The sequence below is a fragment of the Stenella coeruleoalba genome (genome assembly GCF_951394435.1).
Source record: "Stenella coeruleoalba genome assembly, chromosome: 18".
Classification (NCBI taxonomy): Eukaryota; Metazoa; Chordata; class Mammalia; order Artiodactyla; family Delphinidae; genus Stenella; species Stenella coeruleoalba.
In genome coordinates, this window is record NC_137164.1 from 2,498,304 (window position 1) to 2,513,639 (window position 15,336).

Below are 15,336 nucleotides of genomic sequence, written 5' to 3' on the forward strand. Positions count from 1 at the left end.
AGCCTCTCGGTCCTAAATTTCTGTGATTCAGAGATGGGTAGAAACATCCAAGACATAAAAGGTGAAAAAAAGTACTGACCAGGATTCCAGTTAAATGCATAACAAAGTCAGAAATATATGAGTAATGATGAAGTCACTTCAGTGGTTATGGCTCCGAAGAAGCAAACCAAAAAAACAAACAAAAAAAAACCCTCTTGCTAAAACGTCCATCAAAAAAGTATCTTAATTTCAGGAAGTGAAGATTCAGACAAAAGGGGGGAAGGGGAAACAATGCTGAAACGGCAAATCGACAGATTCACAGCAGTGACAGGCACACAGCCCCGTCATTCGATCGGTATCCACCAGGCATGATCATTTCCAGGCGAGCGGGAGCCCGGTCGCCCGTCCCGGCCGCCCCATCCCCGGCCTCTCCCCCCAGACCCCGTCCCCGGTACACCCCGTCCTCCGTCCCCGTCCCCGGGTCCCCGTCCCCGGTCCCCAGGCCCCATCCCCGGGCCCAGTCCCCGGTCCTGCCGTCCCCCGGCCCCGTCCCCAAGCCCCGCGCCCCAGCCGCCCCATCCCCAGGCCCTACCCCCGTCCCCGGGACCCCGTCCCCGCCCTACCTGCCGGCCTCCGAGCCACAGACGCTGCTCCGACGCGGGGAAGCCCGTCTCGGCCGCGATGCGCCGCTTCACGTCGCGCACCGTCCAGATCGCGGGCACTGCCATCGTCCTGCAGCCGACGCAGCCGGGAAGCACGGTCACCCGGAGCCACCTGTGTGAAGGCAAAGGCCTCAGCGGGCGCCACGTGGGGCCGTGCCCTGGGCCGACCCGCGCTCACCTGTCGCCCATGACTTGTCCTCACCGCCGGCGCTGCCGCGCCCGCACCATGCTCCCGCCGCAGCCCGCGCCTCCCGGCCCGGCCCGCCGACAGGGAGCCGCTGGAGGAAGCCTCGGCCGAGCAGGGGCCGGCAGAGGCGGCGGCGCGCTCTCGGCCGCAAGGGCCCCGGAGGCGCCGCCCGCGGGCACGCGCCCGCCAGGACCGTTAGCTGAGGAGACGCCTGGCCTGCGCGTAAGGCCCACCCGCAGGCCCTGCCCCAGGCCCCGGGCCCCGCCCATCCGAAGGCCCCGCCCCCATGGACCGTTCCGGAGGAGATGCCCCTCCCGTCAAGCCCTGCGTCTCCCTCACCTTTCCTTGAGGAGACCCTAGACCCACCAGGCCCCGCCCCCCCTCAGGCCCCGCCCCGCCCATCAGGACTCGACACGCCTACAGGCTCCACCCCACCCGGATCTGTAGTTGAGAAGCTGCCTGGCCCCACCCCTCCCTCACGCCCCGCCCACGCCCGCCATCCCTCCGTCTGCGACAATGCCAGGCAGGGACCGCCAGCAACACTTCGCTGGAAACGCGGGACGCAGGTTTACAGAAGACTTGTGTTTTCCTTGACCGAGTTCAGAAGTGCCAGGACATGCAGAACTAGACCTGCAGGGCCTACGTCTCCTTCAACCGTAGTGATTTGAGTCTCTGGAAACATCTCCAAAGGAGGTTGGCGGTGGCCTCTCGGGCATCAGCGGGGAACGAGGCGACCGCAGAAAAGTGTCCCCGCGGATTCGTTTCCTCTTTGTTTTTAAGGTACAAAAGGAGGATCGATGATTCGGTTTCCTGATGGAGTAAGGACTGCCAGCAGGAAAGTGATAGATGAGAATGCACGCGAGCGTATCCTATGACGCGTTAAAACATATGCAACTTATTTTGGCAATATTGTCTTCCGTTGTTGTGGCCCGTTTCCCATCACACCTGCAAGCTCCTTGAAATCAGAAGCACGAGTCTCAGAGTTGATGGAATCGCCCCAGAGTGACTAACGTTGCCTTGTAATTTGAACGTGTATGTGGCTTGTTGACGCTTCAGAACGTGTCAGTCCTTTCTTCCGGCTAAGTCTCTCGTAGGTGTGGAAGAGACACATTGCAAAAAAAAAAAGGCAACGTCTACTCAGGCAACTCAAAGGCTCTGTCGTGAACAGGTAAACTTGTGTGCTTCTTGTTTAAATACCTTAATAGAATTAAATTTTAGTGTTGACCCCAAAAATGGTATTAAATACTGTTTTCCAATTGTACCCCCTCCTCCACAGAAAATATTACTCAGAACTCACTATCAGTAATAAAGATACAAAGCACCCTTACAGCTGGTCCATCCCTTCCTTCCAACCGTATTTAAAAGTGAAGTTGCTGTAAGTCATGCAGGTTTTTCCCTACTTGGAACAAGTAAGCACGTTCAGTCAATTACAGGAGAACGTGCAAATTCAGTATAAAGATCAGGCCAGAAAACCCTAACGGATGAACGTTCACGTTCACTTCTTCAATCAGACGAGGCCATGCAAGCAAGTGCATTAGAATATCAACAAGTGGAAAGACTGTGAGCGCTCAGCCCTCTGCTAAAGTGCCAGGACAAATCTTTCACACCTCAATCCTTTGATAACCCTCAGATCTCTGATTTCCTTAAGGAGCCAGGCAAACAGGGTGTAGTGGCAAAGGAACAAAGGTGCACAGTGAAGACTCGAGAGACAAAGAAATGATCTGAAGGGAGAGGATTTCACAAGAAGTGAAGCAGATTTGGCTGGGGAAGGAGGCTGATCACAAAAAGCTTTGAACACCTGGAGTTCAAAGTACACTCAGGATATCCTTTAAAGGGTTGGTCAGCACGGGGAATGCAAATCTGGAACTCAGGCGAGGTGTCAAAGCTAAGGATATAGATTAGGGAATCACTCTTTTAATCACTCTGTTGACGTTTGTTAAACCTCTCCTGCGTTCTAGAGGCACACACTCCTAAACTGCAGGAATACAGCAATGAACAAAACAGAGTCCCCATCTCATGCTTACATTTTGAGGAAGAAGACAATAATAAACAAGTGGACAAATGATACATAAATTCACGCTATGAGGTCAGCCAGTTCTGTTTAAGTGAGGGGAGGGCGTCGGGGCAGTGCAAGATGGGACAGGAAAGGCACTCGGATGGTCGCAGAACTTCTTCCTAAGAAGTGACAGCAGAGGCCTGGGTGAAACACAGGAAGATGAGCTTATCCAAAGAGAACTTACAAAGGGGGCAGAGAACTGGTGCAGCTCACACTCCCCTCCTCTTTCACCTGCACTTGGTGTCGCTGCCTAATTCTTCCCCCTCTTCCAGTTCTCTGTCTGATCCATGCCCAACCCAACACAAACTCAGATTTGGAATTAGTGTCTCCTGTTACTGGTGGCTTCCCGGGGCCTGGAAAAGGTCCTAACACAGAATAGGTGCTCAGTAAATATATACAAAGAAAGGAAGGAAGGACTGAGGAAGGGAGGGAGGAAAAGAGGGAGAGAGGGAAAAGAAGGAATGAATAAATATCTGGAAAATACAGAAAAGTGTAAACTCAAACATTATTCATAATTCTAACACCAACCTTAATACAAACAACAATTTTATACATGGCCGTAAATTTAAGGGTTTTTAATATGATGGTAATTATACCATGAACACATAGTTTTCAATGTTTTTATCACTGTGTAAATCTCATTTCTATTAACTGCCTAACTTTCCATTGAGAAGAAATATCTTAGGCTACTTAACCCGATGAATAAGTATGGTAGTTTAATTTTTAATAAGTATGGGTATTTTAATTTTTCAAAAGTGCACAGACTTCGTAACTGTTGAATATCTGTTCATGAAACGTCACCATTACGTATGATAAGAAGGAAATCTGCAAAATGTATTCTAAGAAGTGTTGAGCTGAGCCTTATATTCATTCTGTAGGAACCTATTATCAAATGCAGAACAGCAAGAAGCCTAAGCTTTAGTCCTTTCTTTTAGAACGAGTCCAAATCAGTAAGATAGGAGGGGGTCATGGGACCACCCTCTGAGCCTGTTTCAGTTATAGAGACGGGCAAATGAAGCTGTTTTATTGGACAAGCTGGAGTCAGCAGGACGCAGAGAACAATGTTATTCCTTCTCATGACCCCTGTTTTAACTTGCCCTGGTGCTTTCTCTCTCTTTCCCTGGATGACGTAATCTGGCATTGCATGGGCCCCAGCTTCCCCATCACTCTTAGATGATGAAAATCTTCCAGTCCCTAATATGGACACGTTTTAGTAACTGAAAATCCTATCCAGGGTAATCATCAAAATGCCAGTCCAATCCAGGGCAAAAACTCTTAAATTTTTATTCTGGTCCATTTGCAATCTCACACTGCAGTTTAGAAGCATAGCTCCAGGCTCAGGTTAACTTCCCCTGAAACAATGCTTTGTGATTTCACAAACTGGTATGCGCCTGATAGCATATCTTTGATCAGAGGGAAACAATTAATTAGCCCCTTCTGGAAAATGTTCTCCACTTACACAAAGACAAAAGTATAACAAATCATTATTCCTTTGTTTCATGAGTCAGCACAAGGCTGTTTAGCTTGGAAATAAAAAGATGAGGACATTGCGGGCATGCCATTCAGTGAAGTCCTTAAGAATAAGTCAAACCATAAACGAAACAGGGAGAGGAAAAAGATCTCTAAGGGAGAGAAAACAGCACCTGCAAATCATGGAGTCAAAAATAGCAATAAAGCTGAGGAACTTCTAATAGTTCCCTACGAAAAGGTCAGAGAGCAAAATTCGTGCTGGGGCATAAAAAATATGACCACGCGGTCATGAAGTCTCTATGCCACATATGGAGTGACTGGAGGGGATGGGGAACCCCTTTCAGATTTTAATCAGGTTAGGCGATCATAGCTACATTTTACAAAGATTCCTCAGGCAGCAGAACTGAGGGTGACTTAAGGAGACAAGACTTAAACTAGGAACAAAACCAAAGGAAAAATTGTATCCGTGAGATTAAGTAAAAATCTTCAAAAAGGGCGTCAGCAATGCCAAGTAGCTGAAGTGCCCATAGGACCTGACACCAGGGAGGCCATTGTTGACTTAGTTCTTTGCTCCAAAGCCTACAAGAATTTGTAGGATCCAGGGTCAAGCTATTCAGCGTGGCATACAAGGCTCATCACAGCTGAGCACCAATCAACCTTCTCAGAGTCTTCTCAGGCCACCCTGCCAACCATATTATAGCCTGTGTCCGAGACCAGCTGATACTAATATGTAACATTCATGGAATACTCACTACGTGCCAGGCACCTACTAAAAACCTTCTGTGATTCAGCTCATTTGATCTTTCCAACTATGCCATGAAGTACATAAAAACCTCAACTGTCAGGTAAGGAAAATGAAACTAAATATCTTACTTACAGATCATGGGAGAGCGAGAATTTGAACCTAGGTCGTGCAACTCCAAAGCCCCAGCACTGTTCAGTGTTAAACTACAATATTTATAAAATGCAGTCACTTCACTTTGCCTGGCTCTCCTCGTGGGCTCCACCTGCGTTGTCCCACCCGCCTGCATCCTCTACCCACCCCTCTCCATCTGAGAAGTCCCTAAGTCATAGTCCCAGAATCACCACTTCTCAAAGCTTTCCTCAACCCTTCCAGGCTGCTTCCTTCTGTATAATCTGAACATTGTACATTCACATTGGTGCTATAGCGCTGATCACATTTTTATTAATCATATTTCATTTCTATTCATCGCAATGCATTTTTCCTTGAATCTTAAGGGCCAGCGCACAGAATTATTCAACAAATGTTACTCAGGCGTTTGGGGTTAAATGAATGACTGCATATAGGTGGATATTCACTCCACTCCTAAGATCAGTCAATAAGGTTTTATTTTGGTTTTTACTTCTATTCAAAATGCTTTTGGCTGCAAGTAACTGACTACCTGACTAGCAGTAGCTAAACTGATAAGGGTTTGTTTTTCTCTCACGTGCAGAGGAAGACTGCTCTTCTGCAGTGTCAGGACCAGCACCCCAGTGACGTGGGGACCTTCTCTCCTTCTCATAAAATGGCTAATACAGCTCCAATATGTGCATATTCAGTGTAGGAAGAAGGAAGAGGGAAGACACCCATCCTGTTTTATGGGAAAAGAAGAATTTTCCCAGCAGACTTCTATTTCTCTCTCATTAGCCAGAACTTTATCACGTGGCCACCTCATAGCCGCCAGGAAGGAAGGAAAGTGGACACAGTTGTCTCTCGGTATAAGGAGCAGGAGGGAGGGGGGATTGGTTCCACGACCCCCGTGGTTTCCAAAATCCTTAGATGCTCAAGTCCCTTATATAAAACGCCATAATATCTGCATATAACCTACACACATCTGCGTACTTTGCATCACCTACAGGTTACGTATAATACCTACTACAATGTACATGCTCTGTAAGCAGTTGCCGGCTCCTGGCAAATTCACGTTTTGCTTTTTGGAACTTTCTGGATATGGAGTTTCCACAGGTTTATTTAGCTCTTCAAGCCTCCATAGTAGGTTCCAGCAAGATCGTAGGGATTTGTGAGTGATCACTGGATCAGCCCGCAGCATTGCTCTGATCTACATGGCAAAATTATGTTCAAATAATCTGCAGAAATCTTAGAAAACAGTGCAACTGATAAGATTTTAGAAGATGCCGCGTAGTAACATACCAAGGTACATTTTTCTGAAGGATGGGGGAGGGGTGATATTGCGTGCAAGTAATCTTTCTTGGCCTTGGGATGGGAATTTGGGCAGATCCTATGACTTTTTTGCTCACTCTAATATAATGGCAGCCCTGAGGTCACTTTAAGTTATTTCAATTCTATGATTGGAAGAAGTTCAGGCAAAATCATTACGTAAAAATTCAACCTTCAATCCTCATTCGAAGGTCAGTTTTCTCCTCACTGAAGCCATCACCACCCCACACTAAGGCGGGTGGTCAGAGCCTTCCTAGAGGGAAGGGGTGGGGGTGGGGGCGGTTCTCTTCTCTCCTTGTTCCCCCAAGTAGTCAGCTGCGATTGAGCCCACACAGGCCAAAGCCCGGAGACAGGAAAGGAAAGAGGGTGGTCTGTTCCTACTTGGCTGGGTGGACCTGAGCCCTGTGGGCCTGGCAGGTGATTGCGGTCACCTTTCTCTTCCTTACCCCTGTGTTACTGAGCCTCTGTGTTTGATAAACCTCCCCCCGTTCCTGCTTTCCGTCAGATCGCCTGACCTTGAAGGAGCATGGGAAGTCCACCGTCCTGAGTCAGACTTGCTGGTTTCCACTCGTTTTGTCTCCATGCTTTCCTGGGGCATTCAGCACCTGCCCTCTGCCTGCCACAGCCTCCACTGCCGGTGAATATCCTAAAAACACTGAGTTGGACCCTTTAAAAGGTGCATTTTATGGTATGTGAATTATATCTAAAAATAATAACATTGTAGTTGATGCGGAGGCAAAGGCATTCCCTGTACCACAGTGTGTAGAGTCCCTCTGGGCACAAACATTTGTGAATGTGGCTACTTTGACTTTTCTGGTGAGTCCAGTGGTTTGTCTATTTAACCGTCTTCTTAAGATGCTCTGAGTCTTTTTCCAGAATGTTCGGAACTGACATCTTTGCCCTCAGATACATACAGGAACAGAATGAAATACAAACTCCTTAGAAGGACATTCAAGTTCTACTTTGTCACGCTCATCTCTCACTCCCCACCCTCGCCCCAATTTACTCTCCCCCACCCCTCCCACCTACCCTTCTGGGCTCTGCTACAGCCTCCTGAAATTAACTCCCCAGCTCTCTCACGTGGTCTCTGCCTGTATTCCCCTTCCTTCCCCGATGTCCACTCCTCCTTCAGATGCACCCCAAGTATCCTTCGCTGGGAAGCCTGGTGCTCACCTTCTAGATGACTTCCCCCATGGAACCCACAACTCCACCATCAAAGCCTTACGCACAGTGATCCTTTGCACGGAGGATCTGGGCTTCAACCAGTGAGGCAGAGCTTATCCGGCAAGCCACGTTCAATACAACAAGCCAGACAAGTGACAGAACTTCCCTTCTCTTTGTGCCAATGGAGACACGGTGCCTTAACTTTTTTTTTTTTTGAAATAACTTTGATTTTATTTGTAATTGTATATATTTGCTTATAACTTTGACAAAGAACATCAAAGAATTTGGCACTGAAATCTCATATTGCCGTGATTAAAAGGAACCTGAGAGCTTGGATAAGGGCAGGGTTAATAATAATGATTTGACTATGATATCTTATCCCTGAATGCTTTTGACATATTTTATAGTGTTCTTTAAAAGCTCAGTAAATATAGTATGGTATCCTGGATTGGTCCTGGAATGGAAAATGATACTAGTGGATAACTAGTGATTACAAATAAAGTCTGGAATTTAGTTAATGATAATGTCCTAATGTTGTATCAGCTAGAACTCTTGTGATTGAAAGTAACTGAGGCTCAGCTCAGTGTACAAGGAAAATGGAACACTCGTGAGTTTATCTCAAATTAGACTTGGTATGGTACAAACATCTTTCTCTCTATTCTGCTACTCTCTCTGTCTCTCTCTCTCCTCTGGATCCCTCTATGTTGCTCTAAAAGAAAACCTGTGTACTTCACTAAGATGCCATTGTTAGCCCCAACCAGTTATCTACTTAACATTCCAAGTGGAGGAAATGTATGCTTCCCTCTCCAATATCTATGTATGAAAAGTGCTAAAGAGCTAAAATCTGTTTTAGTTATTTATTCACCCTTGAAATGATTACTAAGCCTGTTCATCTTGGCCATCCAAACTCATGTGATCAAATAAGAATCAATCAACTACAGGGAAAAAAACTGTCTTCGGAAAACTGAATCTATGCAGTCATGTCACCAACATGTATGATCTCAAACAGGATAGGGCTTCTTTGCTACATGCTCCCATGGCATCCTGCATATTCCTCAGTGAAATTATTCTAAATCATCGCAAGTCCGCCTTCCTCATAAGATCATCTTTGGTGACTTGAGTTATGAAATATTGCCTTACTCATCTTTCTATCTCCATGTTTATCTGATGTTAGTAACTACAAAATATTTGATGAAAGGAGACAGAAAATAAATCAATCTGATGCAGGTAAGAAAAATAACTGGAGTTAGCACAGAATATGTTAATATTCGTTTTTGTTTTTTGGCATTTAAGCAAAATTAATTTTGTTTAATGGAGGCATTAGATTTTAGTCCATGCCTCTGTTTGTTTCTCTGAGGTGTAAGTGACATGTAATATTAGTTTCAGGTGTACAACATAATGATTGGCTCTTTGTATATATTGCAAAATGATCACCGCAATAAGTCTAGTTAACATCTATCACTACACACAGTTACAATTTTTTTCTTGTGATGAGAACTTTTAAGATCTACTCTTTGCAACTTTCAAATATACAATACAGTATTATTAACTGTACTCACCATGCTGTACCTTAAATCCCCATGGCTTATTTATTTTATAAAGATGCTCATTTTTAACATAGCTCCTAGATGCTAGCTTTTCCCATCTTCTTTTTTTTTTTTTAAAAGTATTATCCATTTAACTTGAAGGTGAGGTTCTAGACTCAGCATTTTCACATAATGAATGAGAATCCACTGGAGCATCTGGTTTCTAGCCAACAGGTGAAAGAAATCCAGCAAGGCTCTTTAAACCCCATTCAGGATGGGAGTCAGGGTGGCCCAGGAAGCCTGAATGATCATCTCAGATTCTCACTTATTCTTCCCTTCTACACAAGGAAGGAAAATGGAGATAGACGAGACGGTGCCTTAACTTTTATTTTTAGTTCCATTAAACATGCTTTGGAAAATGATGTCACGTTTCTGAATGAACATTCCTCCCTTTCCTCCTTCCAAAGAGGGACTACGAATTCCCTAAACTGCTGTAAAAGTTTTGAGAAAATAGGATTGTATAGACTTTACATGATGCTTTTGAATCTATTGTTAATGTGAATGCGAGGTAGTTGTTTGGTTGCCAAAAATCCTAGATGATTCAAAGATAGCTTTGCCAAAGCGAAATTAACCAGGAAGGGCCTTCAGTGTAGTCATGGTTATACACAGCAATGGGGTAACACGAGAGAACTTTGCATTAGAAAGGAAAACAGTGACTCAGGCCCTCAGGGTTTGTAAAGGTGACACATCTTGAGCCATATTAGCCATTTCAGGGAATAATAAAACCACATATGGTTCCTGAATTCCTCTTCCATTTATGACGACCTTGATTAAACATCCTCTTGGAATGCTTTATAGAAAATACGGAGATAGAGTGAGCTAACTATAGCAGTATGTTCATTAAAATAAATGTACTGCATGTTAATAATTAGAGTGTTTTAATGGAGTCTCGGCCCTAGACACAATGGTAGGAAACTTACGACATAAACCTATAAAACACTCCATCATAAAACTGATTAAATTGAACATAAAAAACGGAAATGGTATGAGCAACGAATACCATAATACACTCTAATACACTTCTTCCTTTTTTCTGTTTCTTCCAGCTATCGATATTGTGCTTTTCTTTTAGGAAGTTAATAATGTTCCTTCTGTTTTGTCCTTTATTTACACAAGTTGCTTTTCTTCACTTTCCACCTGTCTCCATCCTCCACCCCTTGTGTGGAGGTGAACTGATGGTCAGACCCAACCCCCCCTGCAGCCCCGCTCTCACGCCTTTCCATGGGAGGGATGTCACCGCTCCGAGCTCACTTCCTCACCTGTACGACCCTTCCTCAGGGTTACGGTGAGGTGAAAAGGGCTGTCGCTGACCTGGGAGGGTCGCATTTATTCATACAATAAAAATGCGTGACAGGGCTTCCCTGGTGGCGCAGCAGTTGAGAGTCCGCCTGCCGATGCAGGGGACGCGGGTTCGTGCCCCAGTCCGGGAAGATCCCACATGCCGCGGAGCGGCTGGGCCCATGAGCCATGGCCGCTTAGCCTGCGCGTCTGGAGCCTGTGCTCTGCAGCAGGAGAGGCCACAGCAGTGAGAGGCCCGCATACCGCAAAAAAAAAAAAAAAAAAAAAAAAAAAATGAAAGGGAAAGTGCTAACATAAAGGAAAGCCCCTGAGCGTCACGGTGTTTCCATTAAAGGTTTTCTTGGATGAGCACGGCAGCCTCAAGTTCCCGTCAGGAAAGAGACTGCCCTCCTGGTTGATTCTGTGTCTGGACTGAGTTCTGGTTCTTCCTTTTCCTCCTTCATCGTCTTTGCTCCCAAGCGTGCCCAAGGTCAGCTCCCATCAGCTCCATCCCTCACGCCGTCCTGGATCTGCATCCCTGCCAGGCACATCCCCCCTGCTCACGAGGAGTCCCACTCCAAAGTGCCCTGGGATTCCCTTCAGGTGCGTTTCCCTGTGTCTGTGTGTGTTTAGAAATAGAATTTACTTTTCTTTCGTCTCTTTAAACCTTCTTCGGAGAAGACCATGCACACGGGCTAACTCTCAACAAGACGTATTCCTCTCGATGCCACGGCACAGTCTCCTCTGATCCCCACTTGCTTCTTCCAGCAGGAAGGCAGTGCAGCCTATTCCTGTCTCTCAAGAATATTTCTGTTGCTGTGTGGGCACTAGGTTCAGAGTTTGGGAAGGTGAGTCACCTAACCGCCTCTGAGATCGTATCACAGAGACCACTGTTCACTTAAAGCAGTCATTGGGATGGTGAGAAATTCAAAACCACCCATAATAATAATACCTGCCATAATGAAACACTTACTGGGCACCAAACACTTCTAATTTAATCTTCCCTAAAATCCTATGAGGCATTTTTTTTTTTTTTTGCGGTATGCGGGCCTCTCACTGTTGTGGCCTCTCCCGCTGCGGAGCACAGGCTCCGGACGCGCAGGCTCAGCAGCCATGGCTCACGGGCGCAGCCGCTCCGCGGCATGTGGGATCTTCCCGGACCGGGGCACGAACCCGTGTCCCCTGCATCGGCAGGCGGACTCTCAACCACTGCGCCACCAGGGAAGCCCTATGAGGCATTTTTATTTCTATTTTACAGATTTTTTTTAAAAAGAGATTCAGAAAGGTTATAACTTCCCCAGACCACACACAGGGCCCAGATCTAACCCCACTCCGTGCAAACCCATACCCTGTCCATACCCCCATATGGGGTTGTTATTGGTGCTAATAGAGATGTTTATATCCTGGGGAAAACATGACTCCAGGGTACATGTTATACTGTTCAAATAAGAGAATGGTTTTCATGTATAAAAATTGCTGTGGCTCCAGAGACAGATTTGGGGTTCACTCTAAGGAAAAATACTCCACCGATTAGAACAATACTCATTTGTATTCGTTTATCACCAACCACATGCTGAATCTTTCACACCCACTGTCATATTTCATTCCCAGGTAAATCTACAAAGACGACATTATCAACCACATTTATAAACCAGGATTCAGGACCCAGAGATGGCAAGTAATTTGTCTAAGATTTCCTTGCAAATGCCAAGTGTCAAGACTGGAACCCAGGTTTCCATTCAACTTCCTTATTCTATGCTGCTCCCCAGAATTGAAGTAAAGGGGAAACACTTTGCTTGAGATTCTAAAAATCTCACACAGTCAGCATGCTTTAGGGATAAAAGTGCCCTAAAATCTCTCCTAAGAGCTAACTACGATCTTGTGTTTTCAAGCACATGACAATTTTATAGTCTGGCTGGATGTAGGCGGCACAAAAGCCCTCACACACGTGCTGGAAAACACTTTTGAATGAATATGGTAAAGTCAGACAAAGACAAATATCATAGGATACCACCTATATGTGGAATCTAAAAAAATGGTCCAAATGAACTTATTTACAAGACAGACATAGAGTCACAGATGTGGAAAACAAACCTATGGTTACCGGGGGAAAAGCAGGGGGAGAAATAAACTGGGAGATTGGGATTGACATAGACACACTGCTATATATAAAATAGATAACTAATAAGGACATACTGTATAGCACAGGGAACTCGACTCAGTATTCTGTAATGGCCTATATGGGAAAAGAATCTAAAAAAGGGTGGATATATGTATATGCATAACTGATGCACTTTGCTGTACATCCGAAACTAACACAACATTGTAAATCAACTACAGTTCAATAAAAATTAAAGATAAATAAGTAAATAAATGTGATAAATATATAAGCATGAATTACAGAATAGAGATATAGACAGATCTATATGTCTATAGAGATATAGACAGCAAACGGTGAGATTTCACAATTCACTAGTTCTGTTCAGTTAATTATAGCCAATTGAGTTACTTGTGTAAAAATACACTCCCCTATGTTTAGTTGTTAAGCAGCGTCTCAGATAGAATCCCTAGACCATAATTTGATTAAACTAACATCCTTTGGATCAGAAGTATTTGAGAAATGAATTTATGAAAAATGGAATCTTTTTTATTTTGTCGTATTTTATTTTTAATATTTCTTGCTTACATTCATTAAAGATTTTTAAAAATAGAAAAACATGTTCTTATTTATCTAATGTCTAAATATTTGGTCTTGGAGTAATAATGTCAATGAATGATCACTTCAAAAGCTGACCATTGTTTTATCTCTGTGCAGAGTCAGCGCCACAGTAACTTGAAAATATGAATCATAGAAACTGTGTCCACAAAATTACAGATCTGTGAATTTGTGGAAAACAGTGTTCTGTTTTTTCCCTTTGCTTTATATAAAACGAGGAGCATGCTACAGCCTTCTCACACGGAAGGGTTTATTAACAACTTCATGCATTTGCTGTTTGGAGAACAATGATAGTAGTTGGCAGGCAACCACTACTGGAGGGGACACAAAGGAAATGCTAGTTAAAAATAGGTCAAGAGAGCTTTTTAAGGAAAATTGGGAATGAATCCATAAAAAAACAAAATGACTGAATTTTACATGATTACTGCAATTGAACAGATGCTTCATCTGTTAAAATCCTACATTTTTGCTCATTTCCCGAACCATTTCAAATTTTCTCTTGATAGGATTTTATTGGATAAACTAGATAGTTATAAAATGGAAAAAGAAGATGTCTATTTACTGACTGCTTCTAAAAATGAATATTTCTGAAGCACCAGGGACAAAATTTTTAAATAGAGAAAGGGTAGAATAATATTCAAATGTACAGTTTTTCTTTCAGAATTCACCCAAATCTAAATCTAAACAAACCGTATGATTGTTCACTATTTCCATAATCTTTACAACTATAATGGCTAAGTAATTTACATTAAAAATGCATCAATGGAAAACTATTAAGGGCAACTGAATGTAGTTCAGAAAACACATAATGTCCTTAGCAAAGAAAGTTATATGTGTATTTGTCCTGTAAGCCTTTGGTCACTTCCTTGTTTTCTAAATATTTTCCCTTTTTGGTTAAATAATCTAAAGATATTATAGATGCAAAACAAATATTCCAAGAAAGAAATGCTGGTCATTCTCTGCAAACCCTCTCCTTACACATGCAGTCGGCCACTGTGTCCAAGTGCTCAGTCCTGATCAACACCTTTTGAGTCTGGCGCCTTAGACCGCTCGGCCATCCTGACACGACTCATCAACACCTTTTGAATCCATTCCCTCCATCTGTTCCTGTTGGTTCAGGCCCTTACCCTCTTTTACTCAGACCACTAGGTCAGGGTCCCAGCTGTTCTCACTGCCCCAAATCGTTTCCCCTCCGACTAACCCTTCCTGTTGCCACCGAGTTGATCTATAATGAAGTATGACTGAGCCTTTCCCCAGCATAACAACACTCAGTGCTTCAAGTTCAAAGGCTTCAGAGACAGGCTCACCTTTCCTGCCTTGTCCCGCCCTCCTTCCTGCGCATCTTCCCAGAGCCCTGCAGCCATGCTCATATCGGGGTACCTTTTTTGCACATTTCCCTGGACATTCTGTTTTAAAGATGTTAAAGTGGGAAAAAAAAAAAGCACCAACAGCTAGGCACGGCTTAACCAGTCAACTGAGTGGACGCAGAAGGTTGAGACAACCCAATCCAGGGAGAATCCATGCTATGAATTGAAAGAATAGGCTAATCCTAACCTAACCCTTTGAGCAGCCTTCACTAAATAATTGTAAGTAAATTGGGTAACATTCATGGTATTTACTCTAAAAATGTATGGTCAAAATTTCCTGTTCCAGAATAGGGAACAAGGGTTCTTAATTATCTCTTATTGTAACATGACCTATGGATCCAAAGAATATGATGAGGTACTATTAGTAAAGTGCAGACGTAGAGATGGCCGTCCCAGTGTTTGCCTTTTTTCAGTGGCTGTGAGCAGTGGACAGAGAAGCCATCAGTTGCCTCCTCCGTACTTAACACGGTATCTGCAAGACACGCGTCCTCCTTGCAAACCTTCTCTCCTCTCCTTCTGGGGCTCGACTGAAGCTTTAAGCTAAGCCCTCCCTAGTTAAAAATAAAGGTATGGTAAACGTGTGTGACGGGTTTGTAGCACATCACTGTCTTTTAAAAAACACATTTGCCTTCACCTTTCTCCATGCAGGTGAAAGGAACAAATTAAATACTGCCTGAAATCCGTTCATTCGG

General features: G+C 44.3%; 1 protein-coding gene across 2 annotated transcripts in view; it reads right to left on the reverse strand.

The window, feature by feature from the left end:
• The window catches only part of SACS (sacsin molecular chaperone), a 76,720-nt gene that overhangs the window by 38,119 nt on the left and 23,265 nt on the right, over positions 1–15,336 (reverse strand). The window contains exons 1-2 of one of the 2 annotated variants that reach the window (XM_079903408.1): positions 820–1,044; positions 603–753 (exon numbers count right to left, since the gene is read on the reverse strand). In XM_079903408.1, coding sequence (XP_079759534.1) covers positions 603–753; positions 820–830 — 162 coding nt within the window. In that variant the 5' untranslated portion in view covers positions 831–1,044. Of the gene's footprint in view, positions 1–602; positions 754–819; positions 1,045–15,336 lie in introns of those variants that run through there. The other variant, XM_079903407.1, reaches the window with a different exon arrangement.